We start from the raw sequence: 25,632 nt of genomic DNA, 5'->3' as shown, positions 1-25,632 counted from the left end.
AGGAAGGTGTGCACATTTCGGGAAGGAATCATACAGAAAATTCCTGTGCTTTCCACTGGGAAGCTAATACTGCTTTAAAAATAAAGAGGGGAGGGGTTGTGAAGGGGAAGCCCAGTCAATCACCTTGTTTGTAAGGCATGTCCCCCTTAGGCTAATATTTACTTATAAAATCTTGCGGTTGTGTGGCCTGCTTCCTCTTTGTTTTCCTGCACTCCTTGCTACAACCTTAGCTTTTGTAAGTTCCCTTTTCTTTCCTTTATTAAAGCTGAATATTTTATAATAAAGCTAGTCTGGTTAATCATAACTGCCGATCGACCATGGCCCTTCAGAATGGAGCCCAACGTGGATAACTGGATCCACAGAAAGCTTGAGAAAGCTTGGGAAGGAATAGAGTAAAGCATGTTTTCTCGGTAGCAGCAATTTCTCGGGTCTGGCTCTGCTTGCTAGAGGCAAGCAAGCATTCTCATCTAAGAGAGGCTTCCTGACTCAGCTTTAGCTGCAAATCCAGGCAGCTCTTTTAAGAGGTCCTGCCACGAAACACTTAAATGGTGTTTATGAAAAGCTGAACACATGTTTTTCGGTTTTCAGCCGTAGCAGGAAAAAAAGCTGTGCCGTTTTAAAATGCTGGCTTTCTGGGCCGTCCTGCCAGGGCAAACTCTGACTCTTTCAGGCAGGCGGTCCGACTGACTGTGGTCTGTCAGCAGAATGCTGCAGCTTGCTTGCTGGCAGGGACCTCGAAACGTGATAGAGTTGTGACAATAAAAATGGCTACAGCCAGTACCTCTGCCATGAGGCTGGCAAGCTACGGAATGGGCTAGATCCAGTGGTCAAAGCCACAGCTTTCATCCTCTCCTTAAAGGCTCATGTGGTCAGAAAAAGAGAGAGAGATACAGTAAAGAGAGATTCAAAGAGGAAGAAAACTTCTAAATGGTTTACAGTACGTTAAAAATATATGCAGGCTAAAGGTTAAAGTTCTTAAAAGTAAAAAAACACACCTTTAATCACAATGCCTAGGAGGCAGAGACAGACAGATCTCTGTGAGTTCAAGGTGTTGTAGCACACACCTTTAATCCCAACACAAGGGAGGCAGAGGTAGATTGACCTCTGTGACTTCAAGGTGTGGCAGGACACACCTTTAATCCCAATACCTTGGAGGCAGAGACAGAGGGATCTCTGAGAGTTCAAGGACAGCCTGGTCTAAAGAGTTATTCCAGGACAAAGATATACAGAGAACCTGTCTCAAAAAGTAAAAGTAAAAATAAAAGAAACAGAGGTTAAGTAAAGTTGCATAAAGATGGAAAATACACAGAGAATCTTGATACTGTATGCTATTATGCTCTCTTTGAATTGTTTGAATGCTGAGAAAGGAGCAACAGTTAAAAGATATTTGTTTATAAATGCTGCTGAACTAATCCAACATAGATATTTTGAAAATACCTTGACTTCAAAATTTGGATCTAAGGATATGATACTTTGGAAAAGAGATTCTTCTTTTGTTTTCACAGAAAATGAGACCCTGTGGATTGCTTCTATCCCAATATAGTATGATAGACCACACCCTCCTGAACACTTTCAAGAAATTACTTCACTCAACTGCTGACTGAGATGAACCTGGCACACAGGTTATACCATGAAAGACCTGATTAACAACGCCCCCATTCAGCAGGAAGCAGTTTGGAAAGAAATAACTACGTCCATATTCCCAGATATTGTTTATAAATGTTCTTTTACATTTAAAGGGGGAAATGATATAGATATAAATAATTTACATTGGTATAAATTTTGTTCTATAGATATAAATTTAAGGTCAATTTTGTTATATGTATATGTATTTCTGATCTTGATTAAGGTATTGTGATTGTGTAGTTCATTTAAAAAATGTAATGTATATCGGTTGTTAATGGATAGTCATCAATAATAGTCAAGCTTGTAGTCATGTTAGTTAGATTTTCTAGATATATAGAGATATATTTCAGTTAGATAGGCATACTTCATATCTTCCAAAGACTACAGAATAAGGCATTTAATGTTTTAATAACTTAGGGTTTTTCATGACAATGACACACGTCTGCTCCTGGCAGCACCAATCTACTTCAAGAGGAAGATGGGCATCAAAGAGGCTCCTTATGGAGTTTGATAGCCATTTGGGCAAGAAGCTGCTCCTGCCTGGACTACTGAATAAACTGGATACAGAGAACCCTCAGAGAGAGGACTGCTGAACTTGCCTAAAGCTGAGATGATCTTTCAGGGTTCCTGATTCATGAAAGAGCCTGCGAGACATTCTGCAGGACACAGCAGATACTGACTGAACTGCCTTTGAAATTTCCTGCTTCATGGAAACTATGGGCCTGTAGGCCGAAGATGGATGCCCCAACGGTACAGAGGAGCTTTGGGTGACTGTCCAGGCAGCGAGATGTCTCTGTGATTTCTAGAGTTTTGTAAGTTGCTTACTTCTCATTTACTTAGCTAATATTATAGCCTTCTGGAGTCTTTGATGGAGTTGAAGAATAGATAGATAGTTATAGTTGTTTTCCTTTATGATAAAAGATAAAATAGATATAAATATTGTAACTGTAATTCTTACTTGATAACTTTTGTTATATGTAATTTTGCTATGTTAAAGTTAAAACCTTCTTTTTTGTTTAAACAGAAAAAGGGGAAATGATGTAGGAGTGTTTCTACCTATCTGCTGTTTTATTGGTTAATTAATAAAGAAACTGCTTGGCCTAATAGGTCAGAACATAGGTGGGTGGAGTAGACAGAACAGAATGCTGGGAAGAAGGGAAGTGAGGCAATCAGCATGCCTCTCCTCTCTGGGTCAGTCACCATGAAGCCAGCCACCAGGTCAGACATGCTGAATCTTTCCCTGTAAGCCACCACTTCATGGTGCTACACAGGTTATCAGAAATGGGTTAATCAAAATATGAGACTTAGCCAATAAGAGGCTGAAACTAATGGGCCAGGCAGTGTTTAAATGAATACAATTTGTGCGTTATTTTGGGGCATAAGCTAGCTTTGTGGGATCCGGGTGGGATGAAAAGCAGGCCTGCCCACAGCTCATCACTACAGGGGTGTGTGTGAAGAAGTGGGAGATACCTCCTCATCAAAGGGAATATAAATTATAAACCTCTGAGGTATCAAATGAAAAGGTGTATTTCTGGCCGTTGATTCCCCTCTGCTGATGTCTCATTGGATGTAAGCTGGTCCACATAAGCTCCTTGAAATAACTCTAAGGTATTTGTGGAGGGCTATGCTCATAGACCCTTCATATGGGTTATCAAAAATATGAAGTATTTCCTTAGTTGTTATTCCAAACTCATGATTGTGCCAGAGTTACCCAGTATGAGCCAAAAGTTTGTTTTCTTGGCAAGGTTTCAGTGCGACAGGAATATACACATAGCACTTTATTCTTAACTGCAAACGCTGTCCCCTTAGCTCATGGCCAAGGGAATACCCTTAAAAAAAAATCTACAATTTCCTTTCCACCCTTCCTTTTCTTCCCTGTGATTGCCTACTGGCTAATCAATATCCCTGGTCTACAAGAGCTATACAGACAGAGAGATTATTTCCTCTTCCCTCTGTCCTCCTCTTAACATTGAGCCTCATTAACTAGGCATAGTCAATATCTGCTTTCCTGGTGGGCAAGCGACACGTGGTAAATAGGTAAAACAGTGCTAATCAATGCCATCAATGTTAGGTTCATTACAAGTAATAAGTACCCTGCTCCTTGTTTATGAATCCTAAGACCTCCTTTTGTTCTCATGCAGCTAGCGACAAAAGCAGTAGGTGATGGCCCAAGTGCCGTGGGGAGGTGGCCTTTGCCCTGCTATGCAGAGCCACGTGGCTGAGGGGACAGGGAACTGAGGTTGGTGAAGGGGTCCCCCAGAGAAGTGCTACTGGTCACCACGGGACCTGGCAAGAAGCCTTCACACTGCGCTCTGGCTTCGTTCCAATCCCTTTCACCAGCTGAGCAGCAGAACATGCCAAAGTATCTCTACTGCTATGGTAACAGGTGTAGAACAGAAGATGGGAAAGGAAAATGGGGTTTCAAAGAATAAAAACAGTGTTCAAGACACAGCAAGCTATGGCTTCTGAGGAAAAAAAAAAGGTGCTCTTGACAATCACACAGTAGATGAGGAATATAGGTTCAAAGAGTCCAAAGGGTGTAGAGCCTTTGAGGGTAGAGCCTCTTTTCCTGTACCTACCAGGGTTCCTGCTGCTGGATACCAACCAACAACATGCACTACACAGGATGCTGAGTTCTCAGCAGTTGCTCGCTTCACATCTGTTTAGTTGCTTTCTCCTCCTAAGCAGGCTACGGTGCTGTTTAATTCAAGTCATTACCGGGCTGGACCCTCACTTGTGTTAACAACACTGTCTCACAGAGGCAAAGCCTATGGTGCCCGATCACTGAGGTGCCAGGCTTCTCCAATCCCATCCATTTACCTTTGGGAACCTTTCTTTGTAGACATGGTTCATCATAATTATTTCATGGTCACAGCAGGCGGGGGAACGTCCAGGGCTGCAAGCAAAGCAAATTACCCTTTTAAACCTGCCACAGCATGAGATGGAAATAAGCCTTTAACTTATAAACAGCCAGTTGCATCTGAAAAGTACGATGCAACCCTCAAACGAAAAGCAGCTGTCTTAGATAACGAACTGCAAGTTCAGTCATTGGCACGCCCATACGCATACATACCTCAACTCACACAGACACCATGGATAGGATTCATAACGCAAGCTCCGGGAGTGTAATGTCACAGAATAATTACAGTCATGGTACTCGGCCAGGAGATGGCCTTGCGGTGTGATCGTGTCATGCACGTGGCATGAGCTTGTGTAGTTGTGGCAACCAGTCAATGAATTGCAATAGCAAACAAAATGGGGAGGCTACTAACAACAACATCCAAGACACATTTAATGGTGCAATTTCACACTTCTATCATACACCTGTGTTCGGCCACGCGCCACCAGAGAGGCGGGGAGCCTTCCATGGCACAGGTGTTGTGGGGAAATCCATTTTCCACTCTAACAAATATTTATTTAGGAGGCTGAGGTAGGCATTATGAAAACAGAAGCATGCAACTGTTGTGTTCTTCTGTACAGTTGTCACTTTGTGTCCTTTCTGGGAAGGTAGTCGCACAGTTTGGGGGCACCCATATTCTTCGATAGATATAGCTTAGGCTAGATGCCCTGGGTACTTCTTCAAGAAAATTAAAAGTGGAACCCCTGCAATAAACCATGGTGATGCTAGATACAGTGGTAAATTTTTTATTTAGTTTTTATTCTAGATCTCAAAATAATTTCACATATCCCGTAATTATCCAGTATGGATTCCTTTGGTCCTAGTTTGATACTATATGAAGAGGAAAGATACAGAGGGAAACCCCTTCTTAGTAAACCCTCATGCTGAACTAAATACCTAGCAAGCTAATCTTTTTTAAACAATAAAACTTCAGCAGATCAACATATACCAATTTTGGCCCATCAAGATCTCACGTTGTTGATGAGGAGACACAACGCCCTGACTCCATCTTCTAGGAAAGACCTGTCGCCCAGCTGCTGGGTGTGCCATTAACAGAAGCCTAGAGCTAGCTATCTCTCTTCCAGACTAGCCTCAGCTGTGGGAAGTAACGTCCCAGGGTGTCAGGGCCTCCCAGGAGGCTGCTATAACAAGGCCAATGACTGAATAGCTGGAGCAGGGGTGTAAATGGAGGGATCCCAGGCCAAAGTGGGACAAAGCTGATGGGCTGGTACCATATGGTGATGTCTCCTTCTGCCCAGGCCTGTTCCCTGCCTTCCATCCACCAATGAGAATCCCCACAACACTTTCCCAAATATCCTGCACAGGCCTCCAGGATGGAGACACTGCCAGCTGGAGACATAACCATGAAACCTGCAATTCAAAGCCAGGTATGAAACCAGCCCTATTGAATACTCAAAGGACTGCATTTGACAAACACAAAACTCAGAAAACACCAACTCCTAAGAATGTGTTCATCTTGGAGAAAGTAAGACTTGGGTGGGAATACAGAATAAGAAGACTAAGACGGGTTTTATACTGTAGAGTCTAGGGAAAATATCTTTCCATCTATTCCCTCCTCCCTTTCAGCAAACTTTCTCCCACATCATATGATTATATGAACTGCTCTTGCACCATCACTAGTTGACCTTGAACTTTCTGCAGCTAGACATTTTTACAGATCGTCCCCAAGGCCTTTGCAGCAATTAGCCTCTTGTGAAAACATAAAAGAAATATAAAGCCTTTCTATGGTAATTAACAATGTCATCTATTGATGGATATTACACTCACATTTGTGACAATTCACAAATCAGGCCGCACACAAACAAATTAAAGAAATGGTTGAAAACAAACAGTTTAAGTCAATACCAGTCTGGGTCAAGTCTACGCACCTGAGGCTCCGGGAACGGGGACGCATGGGCGTGTTCCTGCATCGGTTCTCAGTGGCAATGCTCTCAGTGGTGCAAAAGTGTTTGGACAAGAAGTGTAGCTCATCTGGGGTTGGCTGATATGGTAACTGGTGCAACTTCTCCTGGGAGGAGCAGGATGACTGAAAGAAATCAAAGTAAAGTTAGCAGCCCGCCTCCAGAAAAAGAATTCTAGAGACGAATAGGTGTTAGGTTAAGGCACCGTTTTATGTTGATTCCATGACAGCAACTATAACCTAGATGCATAAAGTGACTTCACTCTGAGAGTTCAACATGCCTTCTAGATGGCCCCGATCTGCTTGCAGCTGTCCTAAAGGCAGTTTCCTTCCTGGGAGGAAACCAAACCTGTGAGATGGACAAAAGCCAGCAAAAGCCCGAGGAAGAAGGCAAAGCTGGGAGCGAGACTGCCATGACGGATCAGCTCTTGCTGAAGAGACTCCTGCTGCTGTTCCCGGCAAACACTCTGACTTGTAGTAAGTAACATGATTATATGCTGTGAGATCATAAGGTAATGAAAGCTCCCTCAATAAGCTCATGCTGTTCTTTGATGCCAATGCCACCCATGTGTGCTATGAGCATAAAGGAAGGACAGAGAAGCGGATATTTTCCTGAGTGATACCACTTCTTTATTTGATTCTGGAGTATTTCTTTCCTTTCCATATTGTGGGGTGGGTGGGTATGGGGGAAGAATGTTCCTTCTCTACTGAACAGCTTCGGTAGTCCTGAGGCCTTACCCCTTACCATAGATTTACTCCTTAAAAACTATCCCTTCCCAGGCAGTGGTGGTGCACACCTTTAATTCCAACACTCGGGAGGAAGAAGCAAGCAGATCTCTGTGAGTTCGAGGCCAGCCTGGCCAATAAAGCAAGTCCCAGGACAGGCTCCAAAGCTACAAGAAAACCCTGTCTCAAAAAAACAAACAAAACCAAAAACAAAACAAAACAAAAATCCCTCAACATCTGGATTGGATGGAGAAGGCAAGCAGATAAAAATAGATTTTTAAAGAACCTGACTTTGCGAACTGCACAATGAAGCAACTGTTAGTTTGGGGTTTTAGGAGTGGTAAACTTAATAAATCAATGCTAATAAAAGATGTTGAGAAATTTGAAATACAAGGAAACACAACTAGAATAAGCATACTTTTTTGAAAGGTACTCCTTTGAAAAATGTCAGTTCAAGCAGAGTTCAAAACAAAACAAAACAAAAAGACAAAAAGACTGTCCTTACAAGAGTCATCCTCGGTAAATACCGAATACCAAAGCACCTCAGTGCAGTGGTACTCGAAATTAATGACCAGAGCTGAAAATAGCCCTGCACCTTGAAATTATAAAACGCCCCGCTAAGTCCACAGTAAGATAGACAGGGATTTTTATAATGTAATGAGATTATTTTATAAACCATAAAAATGAGAATACTAGAAAAAATTATGAGATAAGCCAAAGCTATATTCAGGGTAAAGAGGCACTCCTAAAATACCTTCCACTATGAGAAAAGGAATAAAACACGTGAACTAAATCAATTCAGAAAGTTGGGCAAAGAATCGTAAACATCAAGAAGCAGAGGTGGTAACCGCAAAGATAGGGAAATTAACAAAATGAAAAATGGAAGAAATTTATACAGGGGGCTGAGGACGCAGCTCAGTGGTGGAATAGTTCACGTGTGTGTGCCAGACAACAGGCCCCAGGCCCAATCCTAGCACAGGAAGAGCCCAAACCCAACACCCACACACACCCACACACGGAGGGGGTGAGGGGAGTGGGAGAACTGAAAACAATGTATACACTTGAGAGAGACAGAGAGGGAGAGAGAGAACTAAAAACAGAATGCAAACTCTCCTCTCTCTCTCTCTCTGACACACACACACACACACACACACACACACACACACACACACACACACCTTATCTGTATCTTCTTAGGTAAATCCGTGTCCACACTTATTTCTGTTTACAAACCCACTAAGTTTACAGCAGTCACTCCGGGTAGCAAAGCTGGGTATCTGAGCTGAGAGGGAATCGTGAAGGATATTCAGTCCACTTAGTGTGGACGTTGATTCAGGTTGCTACGGAAATACTGATATCCTGGATTATGACTTGCTGGTTCTGTGGCTGATGGGCTTTTGTGTACAGGGCAGCGGTCGTGCTGTCTTTCTGAAAGTGAAAACTAATTTTCAAATGCAGCAGGCTCAGTGTTTCTCAGTGTGTGTGTGTGTGTGTGTGTGTGTGTGTGTGTGTGTGTGAGACAGTCTTTCACTGTGCCACCTAGGCTGGCTTCCCTGGTTTCAAATGATCGTCCTGCCTCAGCCTCGGAAGAAGCTGGAATTACAAACATGCACTGCCTCCTCTGACTCTCGTGTGCCTATTGAAAAGAGACCTCTGCTGAACAAAGCCTCCTTGGCTCAGCACTTTTAGAAGAATATCAAGACAATACAGAAGTTTTCCATTATACTGTCTCGCTGCTTCCTATTTCTCCCAGTGTGGGGCTAGTGTGTTTCATTAACTAGATTGCATATGACTTTTGACTATACCATAAATCAAAGGCACTCTCAAAGAATGAAGATTTACACTAAAAACTGCTGCTACTCCTCCATGCAATTAGACTTCAAAATACATTTTCTCCATAATGACATCACTCAAACCTCTCATCTCTCGAGATAGCCACTTTGTGAAGACTAGTCCTTATGTGCATGCATAAATTCCTACTTGTGATTACTAAAAGAATATGATTCAACAGCCATACCTCATATTTATGGGTATGTAAACTCTTATTTTCATTCTTTCCCTCAGTGGAAAATAATTTATCTGGTGAGAAATAGCTCCCCACTACTGCAATTCCATATTGCTTATTTCGAGATTAAAAATTATGATGTGAATATTAGCATACAGAAGTTCCACAAATTAATTTTCACTGCCAAATTTCACACTAAAAGAACTGACAATGCTAAATGTTCTCTGGGAGGAACCGGCTAACTGTATATGACAAAAATCTGTCTAATTTTGGAGCACAACATTTTTTACACTTGGCAATTCTGAAGTCTCTGTAATAGCCAAAAGACATAGCAACATTTACATTTCAGCATGAATGGGTCTGGAGTTCAGCTAACAACACAATTATTTGTGAACTTTTGAAGTGGGTTTGAAGAGGCTTCTAGTTTTATCTGTATATAAGCTATATTCCTTTTCCTTTAAAAAAGCCGTACATTTTTGATAGGCGAAATGACCAATAGTTAATGAGACTTGCATGCGTGATTCAGCTGGGGAGTGTGAGAGCAGCACCTCTAAGTCACCAGCAGACACAACTGTGCTGATATTTGAAGGGTAAGGACGGAAACCGACACAGAGGCTTTGTAGCTTTCCATTGTCCATTCTAGAAATAAAGAGAAAAGCTGCCCAATCTCCACCACGGTGCACACAGGCCAGACCCAACAGTCCTTGCTTTTGGCGAAAAGAAAAATTATGAAAACTAAAATTTCATTTTGAAGAAAGAAATGGGAATTTGAGAACTATAATTGCCTCCCACCTCCATCAATACATAAATCATAAATGTGTAAGAGAAAAGCTATTCGAAATGCCTTGGTATGTGTGCACGTGTGTGTGTGTGTGTGTGTGTGTGTGTGTGTAAAAATGGTCTCAGGGTTTCTTTTAGACATTTGATCTTTAGAGACATTTGTCTTCATGCAGATCACCCACAAAGCCAAAGAAATGCCACTCACATGGTCTGAAAAGAACCATGACATTAGGGTCTGGACCACTTGCTGTACTTGTATAGATAAAATAATGGGACGAGTAAACAGCCCCTCAAATAATTTTCTCTGCTTTAGATTTCTGATACATAAAATGATAAAAAAAAAAAAAAACCAGCAGCAATATCACAGAATATATTGCCAGCATGCAACGAGCCCAGACGCTTTCGGGAGCTCAACTAGTGCCTATTTTATAACACTTATAAAAACATAATTTAAAAAATTATTTAGATTCAATGGTCTGACTCAATGTACCCTCCTCACCCTTTACTCATTCACGTTAAGAAAGTGATAACACGATTACTAGAAAAAGGTGCATCTGTACTCCCCTATTTTCCGTGCAAAAGACAGACTTGTCAGCTGAACTGTTATTACCATCAACTGAAGTCTATGCAAGGTGATAAAGTTGAGAATAAAGTCAAAACCCATGAATTTTAGCCTGTATGATTAAATGACTATAATTTAATAAAAGCTAAAATAAAGTGGGAATGTACTTAAGGAAGTCACAGAGCAAAGAAGGAGTGCTCTGTTTACTTGTGGCATGGTCCCAATGACGGGCACCCGAGGGTCTAGGGAGGGACAGCACTTACTCCGTCTTAAATTACTCTGCGCGGAGTCAGCTCTATCACTCATTTTTGGCAATCAGTTCCCACATTTTCACATCTGGAATAACCAGTGATGGCCGCTGTTATAATGGTCAAGTAAAAGCTCACTGGTACTTAGTAACAATTTTACCCACTGATAACACCCAGGTTTTTACCCACGTAAAGCCGGTGTGCCACAGAACCCACTCAGAACTGTTAGGGGTGTGCTCAAAAAAAATGACGCAAATGGACAGGAAACTCGCCTAGCACAACAAAGTGAGAAGGAAGACAGGAAAATAAATGACATATCACCTTGCACTACTCTAAGGGGGTGTAAAGCGAGCCCAGCAGATGTTAGCAATTTGGTTTTAGAGGTGCCCAGAAATCCAACATTACACTCGGGCTTCTGGAAACACAAATGTGAAGGCCCTGGGGAGGGGGAAGGGAGACAGGGACTGGTACTTGTTAGTTCATCTAGCAAGTTTTAGTTTATAATTTGAGCATTAATCAGTGGCTACATGCTTAGGACAATGCTGAGGGTAGGCATCCCTGAACAGCAAACCATGGATTTTAACAAAATGAGGAGGGAACTGAATCAGAAAAGGCTCTATAGTCTCAGGGACACAGTCTGAATTGGTGGATGCAGGGCAGTCAGAACCCCTCATTCGGCATTCATTAAATACTGTGGGACCTCCTGGGTCTTTCCCAATGACCACCTGATTACCAAAGCCCCGTGGTTCCAGACACTCTCTAGCTTAAGCCAGACATGCTTGTATCTAATCTACTGAACAGTTCCTACTAACTGCCAGGCCTGGGTTTGAAATGTTGTTCCCGGCGAGAATCTCCGTTTTCTCTATCCCTTCCCATGGATTTACTAAGTTCTTTGCCTGCCTTTCTAAACGTTGTTAGGGCACTGACAAATTGATGACACTGTGTGGGGAGGGTGGGAGGAACATCCTTTGAAGGAGAGACAAAAGAAAACAAGCTTCCATATTAACCACACAGAAAATGATCAAGTCCATTGAAATTGAATGGCGTCTTCACCATGAACACACCTGGCATGGAAGGAAAGCAATGACACCAGACTGTGTTTTTTTTTTTCCACAAACTGTACCAAATGCTTTTAAAATGAAGGCTCTAGCTCTCCTCCAAACTTGTCATCCCGGCCTTGGACAATTTATGCCCCATAGTTTGGAAGCTTGCAGCAACAGTGTGCCCATACCGAGGTAGAAATGTGGGCTCCATCTTGGCCTTCCCACGGGGAAACACTCAGAGAGAAACACAGACTACAGATCAGTTCTGTGGTTGTGAGATGAAAAGAAAACCCAGGTACTCACAGAGACCGTGGAGCTTGGTGTATTTGTCCCATAGCCTGAGGAGGGGAGAGAAGCCAGGGACCAACGACGCCCGTCCGTCCTGTGGGACAAAGCTCAAGTTAGGCCAATGGTGGACAGCTGATACCAGAGAACCCCAGAGAACTCCGGTATCTCTAATCAAACAAATGACATCAACATAGTCTATGCGGATGTGGGGATGCTTGGCCATGGTTAGGGTAAACAAACATTATACAGCAGATTGCCTTTTATTTAAATGGAATCAATACAGCCAAACAAGTAGAAAGTGAATGGGTTGATCCATAGTATTGATCTCTCACTAATACACTTTGACAAAATGAATACAGGGAATAATTACAATGGTCAGACTCAGCAGATTCAAAGCAATGCAAGCAGAAACAGGAGGGATCATGGTCTATGAGGGAACTGACAACTAGCCAATGATATTCAACAGGGTCTTCACGCCATCAGTGTGCAAGACCTTGGGGCAGGCTTGTGGCCCACCTTTTATTTCTAAGGGTATAGTTTTCCTTATTGTAAACAGGTAGAGAGAGCACTGGGCTCCTGGTTACTTCATACTAAATGGCAAATAACTTTACAGTCAGAAAGCTTGAAACTCCGGTTTTGGGTTTTGGAAAATGACTGCTTTCTTACATGGCTTGGCTTTATATTGTTGGAGCAAAGGCCACCTGCAGAGTGTCTAAGCGTGCAGAAGACTCTGGCAAGTCACTTGAAGGGCCGGAGGAAAATTTTCTACTCATAATGGAAACTAATAGCGAGTCTCCTGCTCAGTCTCAGAGACCAAACTGTCACACTCCTTCAAGAAAATGGCTTCCACCTTTGAATGGAGGCTAAATGGTGGCTTCTGAGCTGGACTGTAGGTATGAGTGAGGAGCACACAGGGGTCTAAAATGAATTTATGCAGTGGTTATCAGTGGAAATACTGCCAGCAGGGCAAAGAGCAGAGAAATTTTCAGGGATTTCTGTTATTGTAGAACTTCATTCAAATTTTCAAATAAGATCATACCGTATCATAAGTTACTGGGGAAACAAACACATGCAAAATTTTTAAGGTGCAAAACAGGAAAAACGTTTTATCAGAAAGTAGCACCACTACATTCTCAGACACAGGATCGTGCAGAGACGCTCTACATTCCACAATCCTGTTAATTTACCGAGGGAGCAACAACAGGGGACAAGGTCTACCATAAACACATTCAAAGGAAGTTGACATCACAGAACTCCATGGCAACAGGCTTGGGTTTGAGAAACTGCAGCTAGATGCTGATCTGGAAAACTGCCACTGTAGCCTGAGAGTCAAAGGAAGGTCTTCCGGGCTACCATGGATGCTACCTCCAGTAAAAGCAAATGGTCTACAGAAACAAGACGGAGGTCAAGCGAACACATCACAGAATGACTACAATAGATTTTAGTGAAATTTACCTGTCGTTTCTGTGGTCATGATTGTAGAACAATTGAATCAAATGTTTAAAAAAGAAGAAGAAGAAGAAGCAAAATGAGATGTTTATAAATATACCACAGAAAAGGAATTGGGGCAATTGAGTCATATATTTGTTTAAGAAGACTTTATACAAGTGAAAATGTTGACTATTTATGAAGAACATAATCAGAGCGTGCACATAAAAGATACAGCCACCAGTTAAATGGGACACAGGCAGCTCTTATATTCAGCTACCTACTAAAATCTTTAAAAACCAGTGCATGGATTTTATATTTTAACTATTTTTAATTTAGAAGAGAAGAGGATATGGTTTTAAGAGAATTATTCAGTCCATTTAATAGCAATTATCAGGAACTTGTCTCTGGAAAGAGGGAGGGACAGAATTTCCCACCATGATTTTGATTTGTGATTCATTAACTCCTTTTCCCTCAGGTATCCACAGACGTACTTCAGATGGATGAGCAGTTCCAAGAGGAGGCATGTTCTTATTAGTTCTGAAGCATAAATTACATTTGCTTAGTCCAGAAAACACATAACTAGGAAGATGTTTAAACAAGAATGTGCTCAGCTCTTGGTACAGCCATGGACCAGAAATAATTCATGTCTCATAAAGTTCCCCAAGTTGCCTGTGTCTGTTTACTCAAATGGAGCAAAAGGACCATTGTGTTCTCATTACCATGACAACCGCACATCAGAAGTTACTATATATGCTATATGCACTACTGAGGGGAGAAAGTGTCCCCTTTCCAAGGAAGCGATCACGCAGGCACTATTTGGATCTGACTAACAATGCTGTCTTTTCTCTTCAGAGCTCCCAATAAAGCAACACCCCCAAAACAACATCTGCATCTTCCCAAATCAACAAGGCTCTTTTAAAAAGAATCTTTTCTTTGTGGGAGTAAGTCTCAATGTTACATCAAGTAAAAGTAAGAGAGGAAGTCATCTGATGAGGATACAGGGCACAAAGAGATTATGGGGGGGCGGTGAGGGAAATCAACTCACAAAACATTTAGATTCAGGTACTACACAATAAAGAAAGAGCGGAATGCTCTGATATCAGCCTGATGATTTTAACTGTATGAAGAGAAAACAGGTTAGTATGTTTAGTGATGGTAGTCACCTGGGGCGATACACTTGTCTAGATAATGTTGGGTCAAATTAAACTGTACCAGTCACCAACTAAAAGCTGCTCCAGCTCCAAAGAGTTGTAAGGCTAACAGGAGGTTACCCTAGTGAGTTGCTGGTGTTCAACGGTCTGAAAACCTGAAGTCAGAAGGCAAACTTTTTCTAATTTGCTTATAGAAATATGTTCTGAGGTTTAGCCAGGCAAATAGCAACTGGGTAACGAGAAGACGATGAAGACATTGGGCTGCCAATGAAAGCCAAGGCAATTTCTAGTGTGCCAATGCCCAGCATCTGACAGCGGTATAACATTACCTCCATCTTACTGTTCAGCAAAAATGTTAAGCAATTTACAGCTAGACGGGCCCTTCAGTGTATGGACCGAGAATCCTTCATCTTTGGATGAAGGTTCTTTGGACCAGAAGCATTTTATGTTTAGAATTTCTGAATTTTTTCTTTTAAGGTAGTTCCAAATCTAGTGAACATCCTCAATCCTAAATCTGCAGCTTCTTTGAGCATCCTATTGCTACTTAGAACGGCTCAGTGATGCTCAGTAAGTTTCAGATCCAGAGACCAATGAGATGGCTCAGTGAATAGAAACATTTGCTATGCAAACCTGAACACCTATGATCCCTAGAAGCCACATATGCTGTGGCACACTTGTGAGTGAACACACATGCGCATATGTAGAGAGGGGAATAGAATTTAAATTTAAGGGTTTCAGATTTTTGAATATTTGAGATCTTGGATTTTCAATTAGGTTTGGCATATACTGTAATTAACAATATGAGCCAGGTGTTTGTGGTGCACATCTTTAATCCTAACACTTGGAAAGCAGAGGCAGGCAGACCTCTGAGTTCATTACCAGTTTGAACAATCTGTCTTGAACAAAACCAATCTCTCTCTGTGTCTCTGTCTCTGTCTGTCTGTCTGTCTGTCTGTCTGTCTGTGTGTGTGTGTGTGTGTGTGTGTAAAATATTTCCTTATTCCAAAAGGAACACAACACTATGATTATTTTTCTCTCTAATTATATTCAGTATGTTAAAACCTGCCTTGATAGGTTTGCCCTTGATCTTTTTATTAAGAACAGTGTGTGTCATCATACTTTACAGTGTATAATTGAACTTTATGCTACAGGGGTAGAACAGGAAGAATGGTGAACACCTAAGGTCAGACAAGATTAGTAAGCCAAACCCCAAAATGATTTCAAAGACAGGGCCACCTTTCCTCTACTGGGCTAACCTATAAAATAATGAATGTAAGAATCTCAAATGAGCATTACTTCTTAAAGGTTTGCTGACACACAGCCAGTGGGAAGCAATAGCGAAACCAGGCAGAAGGCCTAGGTTTCTTGAGGGGAAACCGTCTCTAAACAGCAGGAGTCGGCAGATGTTAGGTAAAAGGTGTCGATCTGAATTCTCATAATGAACACAAGGCTCTATTACCTGAACAAAAGTGTAAGACAACGATCGCTCATGTCCTAATCGAAACTAATACTTTTTGAAGAGTGTGGAAGGAGCCCCAGCTGGTCGCTCCTGCAACACGAACTGGAGGGCTCCAGTGGTAATCTGCAGTCACGGTTTATGGTCTATTTGTCAAAAATTAACATGCTCGGGGGGGGGGGCGGCTGCACGAGTTTTTGTAGCACACAAGCCAGATTCATCTGTCCTTCTGTCTCCCACTTAATTATTACAGGCTCTTCATTTTTATAAATCTGGCAGAATTAAGAGACTGTGGCTTCTGACATGTTTTAATACACCCTGCAGTGAGATTTGCATTCACTTATTACGCGGGGGAATTGAATGCATCCACCCTCAGTTTTTGAGTACAGAGGGCACCTGTTTACTGACTGTCACAGCTCCCTTCCGCATGCGGAGTAGCGAACCATCATGAATTAATAGTCACCGGGCAGACTGACTTTCCAGGGCCTAGCAGCTTTGGCATCTCTCTTGTACATAATAGTTAAAATCTTAATTTTTTAAAAAAATAGGTTGGATCTTAAGATCCACATATGTGTCCCGGCAAGCTCCTTGAGATGGTGTCTTAACAGCTCTGTATCCTCCCCACAGTGGGACACACAGAGGCCTTGAGCGTATGATGTAAACTGGCTGTGGTAATGAAGCACAAGCATGTCTTCTTAGATTGGGACTTTGAGTAGAATCTTAATCATACAGAATTCTGAAAATGCCGCTGGAATCTGAATTATCATACAGAGTTCTGAAATCCTCATCCTAGGGTTTCAGAATATAAAAGGTATCACCTGCTGATATGTGTGCACACTGCAAGTGTGGTCACTAGGAATGTGTAGAAGAACAAACACATTTAAAAGCATACCTATACGATCTGTAATAATGTAAATACTATTCAAATTCATTTTCGGGTATAATTCTCTGAGAAATTCTTCCAAATAGACGGGCCATCCAGACCATAAATTAAATTGATTCTGATCATTTGGAGACCTGAAGGGGCATTTTGCATTCTGTCTTTCCTGGGTGGAGCAGCCAAGGCACATATGTGAGAGGACTGAAGGGGAAGTGGAGACAGGATGTCTGTCTGAGGAAAACACACGGATTCCAAATCCAGAATAGACCGCTGAGGCCGCAGTAGGGGACCAGCCTTGGCAAGCTTGGGTTTTTAGATTCTTCTAAGTAAGAACACTTCCTCTTAACTCAGTTCCCCAAGAGCAGAGGCATAGCTCTTGAACATTTGCTGCTAATTCTAAGAATAATATTAATAGAAAAAAAGAGTGCTGGGCAGTAGTGGAACACACCTTTAATCCAAGCACTCAGGAGGCAGAGGCAGGTAGATCTCTGAGTTCAAGGCCAGCCGGGTCTACAGAGCGAGTTCGAGGACAGCCTGGACTACATAGAGAAACCCTGTTTCAGCCTCCCCACCCCATCCCAAAGAAAAGAGCACAGAAAACATCCTAATGATCAAAGCATTGCTTTATCTCAGATCTGTCATTTAATTTAATTGCTGGTTAATGTCCCCAAATTCATACCTTGTAATCAGGATCTCTGTTTTACAAAACGTACAACTTATGATAACAACAAAAGCTTGTACCAGGACATAGATAAATAGAGCCTGTAGAGCAACCACTCAAGAATTTCAGTAAAAATATGCTAAGGCTGAATCGCGCATAAGGCGTGCTCCACGGATGGAAGAAAACACAGAGAAGGACCTCCATGTTATCATAGGGGTTCACATTCAGCCAAGGACCAAGAGGCACCCTCCAACTCTACCCCACGGCAGAAATCTTCAAGACAACTGCCAAAACAGGTGTGTTCTAGCTAGCATGGTCGTTTGGTAGGTGAAGCTTTATGTGAGAAGGAAAAGAATCTCCCAAGACAGAGAACCCTGGAAGAGTTGTGGGACAGCAGTGTTTGGGAGGGGAGAGAGCAGAAACGGGATCCCAGTTTATTGTCCCACACCCATATGCAGTCCTTACCTCCGTGCGAAGGAGAAATGGGCTGAGGCACTGGGGGAGAAATTCCTTGGACTGTCTTGCGGGCTATTTCCTGTGGAGAGCAAAGGAGACATGAGTAATCTCACTTTGTTTTCCTACCTTTATCCACATCCAGAATCTTCTTGGTTATCAGCTTCTTTACAGTCCCACAAAATGTCATTTCCTCTAACAATGTTTTAGCTTTGCCTGGAGCAAGAGATCTGGGAAGCAGGAGTGGTGTGGGTGGGGTGGGAGGGCACTGAGTTCCACCACAGCTTCCCAACTGGGAAAGATATACTATACCTACAAATCAGCACTATGGCCAGCCCCAGTCCTCTTGATCTTTAATAACCTAAGTATTTTGGTCTGTAGAATAATAAGTACATATATATTTTGTATTGTGTGTTCAGATGCTAACACTTGGATAGATGTTAAGTTCATGTTTTTTATTTGGGGGAGATAGCCTCAGTACGGGGAAAAGAAAAGAAAGTCTCAAATATAAAGGCTTCAAAGTGTACATTTAAGTGATTGATGCTTCAAAATTAGTCATAAAGTATGAGGAAGAACCCAGCCATCTGGACCTCTGTCTAAAATGTCCCAGGCTCTATCTTAGCACTGCTGGAAGAACCTGGCAGGATTACCCTTGTCAATATTTTCTTCAGCAATCTCTGTGTCTCTAAGCAGCTGGAATGTGACTGGCCAGGCAGATGCTAAAAGCCTTGGCCACACGGAGATGGCAGCACGTGTCTCTCAAGTCCCCCACAGAAGAAGAGGAGCACTGATTGCTCACAGGAAGGAAGGCAGCACCCCTGGGGCTTGTTACTTTCTCCATTAGCCCGCTCAACCTGCTGCTGATCATTGACAGGGCTTGGCAGGCAGCTGGCGAGGGTAAGTTCAGGACACTCCAGACCACACTGCTTCCCCCTGCATATTTAATTAGAGGCACAGCGTTACAGGGGGACCACTTGGGAACGGAGCTGGTTTCAGTAAGGAGGTGAGAAAAGGCTGCAAAGTAGCCCCATTGGTTTCTTGAAAAGTGGAAAAATAGATCATGGAGAGACAGATGCCTTTCATCCCCCAACAGCAAGACCCACCACTGCCCCATCACTGGCTCCTCAGCGATAAGTGACCACTGTAGCCAGCTGTAAGGAATACTGACCTCCAGTTTCAAGTCCCGCCCAGCTGGAAAGGTAAACAATTTGCTATTAGTGTGCTAAGAGAACAGCCCAACACCTCGAGGAGGGTAAGTTTAGTGCTACCTTGAGGACTTCTTAGACTGGCTACATCGGCCACTGAAATTTTTCAATTAACTTAAGGTTGCAAATTTTATAGTGTTGTCTTCAGCAGATGCTATTAACTTTATGACAGCACAATCAAAGCCATTCAACGGGAAGAGCTGAGAAGCGGTTTCTTTATAGAGAGCCAAGCAAGGAACGGTTTCCCTGCCACAGTGAAATTTATCATGTCTGTGCATCTGCTGCTCCCGGGGCCCCTGGAGGAATGGATTTTGCTTTTGCTGTCCAGTAATCCAGGATTCATTTTGTCTGTTTATCTGCACAGCAAATTAACTTATTTTGATTTCTCTCAACAGCACTCCTTCTCCCACTCCTAATTTAGCTTGTGTGCTGCTCGCTGCATTCTGTAAAAGGGCTCAATAATTTCAAGACGGCTAAAAGCCCTCGCTTCCTAAGGGGGATAATCTAATGCCTGGAATCATTGTAGAGGTTGTTTTTCTTTTCGTTTAAGTTTGGGAAGTATATTCATGTTGCTTGTACACCATGGGGAACAAACTACCAGTAAATTATTAGTTGTAACAAAAACAATGGCTTACTTGAAGCCAAGACTTTCTGACAAAATTCTTTCTGCCTCATTCACAAGAATAAAGTAAGATCGAGGGAATCTGGCCCGATCCCTAGCCTGTCTTCTCTGTGCAGAAAACACTAAAGCTGGGGGTTCAAATGTGCCGAGGGAAAACAAAGAGTCCATTCAGTAGTTTTTACAAAATGGGGTGGGGGAAGAACTGAGGGATAAGCTGAAAGTGATTGACGCCTAGGAAGCCAGGTACAATTTTATAAAACATTTTATAGCACGTGATGATCTTTCAGTTTGAGGACAGAGACAGACAGACACAGAAGGCTGATCAAACCTGTCCTGCGAAGAAATCAAAGCTGCCAATACTAATACAAAGCTTCCAGTAGCCGTTCCCAGACTTGGTCTCACTCCTGGGCTGCCTTTCCAGGTACCACTGAAGCTTCTATTTCCTTCTCTCTCTTTCACTGCCATAAACCCAAACCCTAGGCTCTTTCATCTTCAACCTCAGGCACCATCTGCAGAATTCTGCAGATGCAGGCTGAAAAGCTGAACAGACATGTCTATACCATTCACAAAAGTCATGTGTCGCTTAAGAGCTAGACTGTTCCGAGTGGAGTGTACTGCGCTTTTTTGTCAATGTGTGAACATCACAGAATGAACTTCAACAAACTAAAATGACAGCATCAGTAAGTGATGTGATGTTTTGGTACCACAGCGGTACACAAAATCTATCCATGTTTTGACAACACTGACAAGGTTTGCTGGGTTTGTGCAGAAAGAATTGGGATGTTGTTGTGACTGGACTATCACCGACATTCTATAAGGCTTCATAAGGTATTAGAGAAAGACAGATACTAAGTCTCAGGGCAGTTCAGCAAGCTTCAGGTAAGATGGTAGGTGGGGACTTCTGGGAATTAGAAACAGCTCAGTCGGAAACACTGCAAACATTAAGGCAGTCCCAGAGACAAGCTCTCTAACTGAAGAAAATACAGAGAGGTACACAAAATGGCTCAGGAACTCTGTTTATTGGTGTTAGGTAGTGGCAGGCTGTAGAGATGCTTGGCTGCACCAAAGGAGACGGAGCTGGACAAGCACATGTAAGGTCAAGAGAAAGAATTTCTCTGGGCACACCAAGAGTGATGGTGCGCGTTAGAAACAAGCCCAGAAAAGGAGAGAACAGAGTGAACACTGTGTCGCCACTGAGGATAGACTGGCGGGGTGACACAGCCAAACAGCCAACTAATAGAGAGTCTTGAGAGGTGGGTGGGTTCTGGCACTAAAGGTCAATGGCAGGAAAGGGTAAATGAGCACTGCAGAGACGTCTGAGTCCTGTGCCAAGCAAAAACTCAATTGTCCCTGTAGAGAAATGATAAGATTCACATGCTAGAGTTACAGAAGTCAATCATGGAAGGTTTCATTCTTATCTGAAATAAAAATGGACTTCTTTTCGGCCTCTCAAGATTTAGCCATACTATTTTGTTCGACAGCGTGCACACTGCTGTGAATTTGGGGAAGATGGGTTAGAATTCAAGCCATCTGCGTTCTATGCAGTCCTCTCCGCTGAACACGCCAACGGCGCTAGCTGAGAAGAGCGAGCGAGAGGGACTGAAACTGGAGTCCTCCACATGACCTTCACTCCGAGCAGCCTTGCTCTCCGCATTCATCCACCCATCTGCAAAGCAATACCTGAGAGACTCTTGAGCAGAAACCCGTGCCAGTTAATTCTCTGCCCATATGTGCAGCACTTGCTTGTAACTCACGTCCTGCTGCTCCAGGGATTTGCGGGCTCTTGGATGTTGTGGAGTGCTCAGACACTTTATGGACTGCCAGTATCCCCGCTGATGCTCCGACCTGATGAAGTAAGCCTTCACAGTGGTCAGGCATTGGGTAGGTAATTAACACCAAGATCCCCAAAAGGCAGAGGCGCGGCTAAGATGCAAGCAGTGTGTCAGAGCCTTGCTTTACCTAACGGCACTACACGGGGTGCCTCATTTTAGAGGCAGTTATTGTGAAGAAAGTGATTTCCAGATTAATTAAATTGTTTGATTGCTTTGTAATTAGGCTGGAGAAGTCCTGTGTCTTCGCCACAGAGAAGCAGGCTGCAAATCTTTTTAAAAGGCATATGCTTTACCCACTATAGATTATTAATGTGCTTTTAATAGCTATCCGTTCACAAAATGACAGTTTCTGATGCCTCAATTTTCCATAAGAACAGAGGGAATCCAAGAATTAATGACCACTGCCATTTGAAACTCCTGGTGGATCAAAGAGTACGTCCCCCATTTGAATCCTCGTTCTCATTACTTGATGATCCCCTCAAATGAGCTGTGACATTTCGCACCATAACAATCAGTGTGGTGTTTTCTGACAGCTTCGAGGGTCCACAGCAACACATGGCCACTGGCTCACAACCTTAAGAGCGGACTGCACAGGACCAAATCTAGGGCCTCCTTGCAGGATGAATGCCAGCAGAGCGGGCCCTTGTAAGATTTAAACAGGAACCTCCGACAGAATAAGCCACGTGGAATCACAGTTCAAGTCGCCAGCAAACTTCGAGTGGATCCCACTGGACCGTAACAGGTGACGTGTGAAGAAGGGAAGTCAGAGATCTTCCCTGTCACTTAGACACCTGTCTCCAAAACTGGCTCCTCTCCAGATATAATTGTGGAATATTAATTAAACCTGGGCAGCTGTTTAGGCCCTAAATAACCAAGGACTACCTTTGATTAGCTGACAGTGGTGGTGTCTCTGGCAAAACAGTAGGGTGCCCACTGCAAGCTGGTGAATAAAGAACACAAATATTGGAACAAAATATGGATGTTCAAGACAAGAGCAGATTGTTCACAATGCATTAAGGTTTTCTTAAATTGTGGGTTTTCTCTGCCTAAGTCCATCATACTCAGAACCAGTGCCCACTGCTTGACTAAGTCAGGCAAGAAACATTTATTCATCCCCTGCCTCACAGAAGGGAAGGACATGACAGAGATGTTTTTAGCTCTTCTGTGGTCAGTAGGCTGCAAGGCACTGCGACAAGAGCTGGGAGATCTGTCAGGAAGCTGCTAGTATAGACAAGGGAAAGACAACTGTTTGGAAGCAGTACTACAGATCTCAGGGAGGTACTGGCCAGAAAACTGATGTGCTTTGTTGAAAAGTGGGACTGAATAGCTCTGGCAAGGGAGCAATCAAGAATGGTTTATTATACATCTGACTGTGGATCAGTGTCTCGCTCTGTCACCAACAGAGAAGCTTCTTCTTGTTGTAGATGGGAACTAACACGAGACCTACAACTGGACAATGTGAAGAGGCTGAAAGACTTTGGAGTGCTCGCTCCTCAATGGAATGAAGCCATCAAATCCCTCCCCTTAAGGTTCAGGGATCTATGTGGGGAAGAAGGGGGAAAGATTTTAAAAGCCAAAGGCAGTGGGTGACTCCAAGAAAACAGTTCCTTCCAGACATAACCGATGCACGCACAAAGTCAAAAAGATTAGGGCAGCATGCACAAGGCTTACACAGGGTCCCAGCACTGAGAGCAGGAAGTGGACACAAGCTCCTACCCCGAATCAAAAAGAATCTCTAACCAATACTTGGGGGCAAGGAAAAAAATCACTTCTCCCCAATGGAACCTCAATGGGTATAATAACCACACTTCATGGCATGCCTGGCAGTAGATGACCAATTCAAAATGAACTCAATGATAATTTTGCACACTTTTTTGCTGTGGAATACTCTTTTACAATGTGTGAATATATATCACTGTGATTTGTTTAATAAGGAAGTTGACTGGCCAATAGCTGGACAGAATAAGATTAGGCAGGATAACCAGACTAGGAGAATGATGGGAGGAAGAAGGGCAGAGTATGGGGTCACCAGACAGACACTGAGGGAGAAGGAGATGAACATGCCATGCTAATAAAGGTACCACCACGTGGCAGAGCATAAATAAGAAATATGGGTTAACCTAAAATATAAGAGCTAGTTAGTAACAAGCCTAGGCTATTGGCCAAGCATTTTTAATTAATGTAAGCCTAAGTGTGTTTATTTGAGAGCAACTGCGGGACAGGAAAACTCTACCTATACTTTTTGTCTCATTTTGTTTTGTTTGAGCAATTTCTGTCTTATTGATTGACTTACAGAAGCAAAACTTCAAGTAGCTGGAAATGCATTTAAATGCATTGATATTCATATGCATGCAACTACAGATAACGGTTCTCAAGGGTAACATTGCTCTCAAAGTAACAGTACTATTAGTGGCATCTAAATGTTTAATAACTTTGTTAGAGTTTTCTTATTACACCTGAGAACCAACAACTTTTTTTCACTTCAGGTTACTTGTTGCCTAATGACATAATAATGTCTTTGATTTGTTTTCAGACACTCAAACCAGTTGACAGAAGAGATATGTAGAGAAGAAAAATTTCATGGGGTAAATATGAAAATTTAAGTAATAGTTGTAGTTGTTCTCTCTACTGAAGGGAATACAATGACTGCATATTCTGTTTCATCTGTGTCTTCTGCTCACATATTCACAGCCCAAAGGGCCGATGATGAGCTCTGGGTAAATACACAGGTACATACAAGGTTTGCCTTGAATTCTCGGTGCCTAACACAGTAAACCTGAAACACAATGCTTTAGTTTTGTTTTTGTTTTTTTTGTTTGTTTGTTTGTTTGTTTTTCGACACAGGGTTTCGCTGTGGCTTTGGAGCCTGTCCTGGAACTAGCTCTTGTAGACCAGGCTGGCCTCGAACTCACAGAGATCCGCCTGCCTCTGCCTCCCGAGTGCTGGGACACAATGCTTTAGTTTTCAGATTCAATTAGTTTAAAGTTCTTATTGTGCGCGGTGCATTGAGTTCCCGGGGAGAACAGAAAAGAGGTGAAGACGCTGTAACCAACAACCTACTGACAGAAGCAGACGGTGCGTAATATCCATCCTAGATCATCTTGCAAAACCCATTCTGGAGCTTTACTCATTCGAAGAAGACATTTACCTAAATCAAAGTCATCAAATGCATACAAATTCATCTTCTAGAAACTCTCTAACAGTGGTAACTTAGAGTAAACATGTTTCACAATGGACTTACGACACTCACGTAGGTAATGTTTTCTAAGGAGTGAGTGACGAGGTTATAGAAACGGAGGGAGCCGAAGAGGCCCAGCAGGAGGTCGACTCCTGTGTCAGGAGACTCCCAGATGTCACTGTCTCCATTCCATGCAGCCATTCCTCTGGAATTTGTGTCCTGCATTTGAGATGCAGCGGCACTGACACGCATCCCTTGGAGATGGGCTGTAATGGGTTCCTGAGAATGTTTTAGCTTTTCATTGACCCTTCCTTGTTACTCCGAATTGATGTCACATCTCAAGGTGATTCCGAGTGAAGACAGGTGAACGGCAAGAGTGAGGAAGAAAGGTGATTTGGGGCTGTGTGTTTTCCTCCCATCTTCAGCAATTCATCTTCTCAGCAATGGAGAAGAGATTGCATTCAGCCTTTGTTGAAAGTTCCTGAGTTGTGTTTGTAAGGTCAAGGAATGGGAGGCAAGAACACAGCCACTGGAACAGATATTCCTAACTTCCATGCAATTACACGGAACTTGATTAGTGCTATTAATCTTAGATAACTAATTAGTTCCCGAATCTGGGTAAAACTGAGTTAAAGAATACAGCAGTGTGTGCATGTTATTATTTT

General features: G+C 42.7%; 1 protein-coding gene across 3 annotated transcripts in view; it reads right to left on the bottom strand.

The window, feature by feature from the left end:
- Positions 1-25,632, bottom strand: part of LOC119809593 (microtubule-associated serine/threonine-protein kinase 4) — a 172,669-nt gene that overhangs the window by 67,119 nt on the left and 79,918 nt on the right. For all 3 annotated transcript variants that reach the window (XM_038322502.1, XM_038322500.1, XM_038322501.1), the window contains exons 3-6: positions 18,143-18,212; positions 12,114-12,192; positions 6,415-6,572; positions 4,447-4,522 (exon numbers count right to left, since the gene is read on the bottom strand). In XM_038322502.1, coding sequence (XP_038178430.1) covers positions 4,447-4,522; positions 6,415-6,572; positions 12,114-12,192; positions 18,143-18,212 — 383 coding nt within the window. The remainder of the gene's footprint in view (positions 1-4,446; positions 4,523-6,414; positions 6,573-12,113; positions 12,193-18,142; positions 18,213-25,632) is intronic.

This window comes from Arvicola amphibius, chromosome 3 (genome assembly GCF_903992535.2).
Source record: "Arvicola amphibius chromosome 3, mArvAmp1.2, whole genome shotgun sequence".
Taxonomy (NCBI): Eukaryota; Metazoa; Chordata; class Mammalia; order Rodentia; family Cricetidae; genus Arvicola; species Arvicola amphibius.
This window is presented reverse-complemented; position numbering and strand designations above follow the sequence as displayed.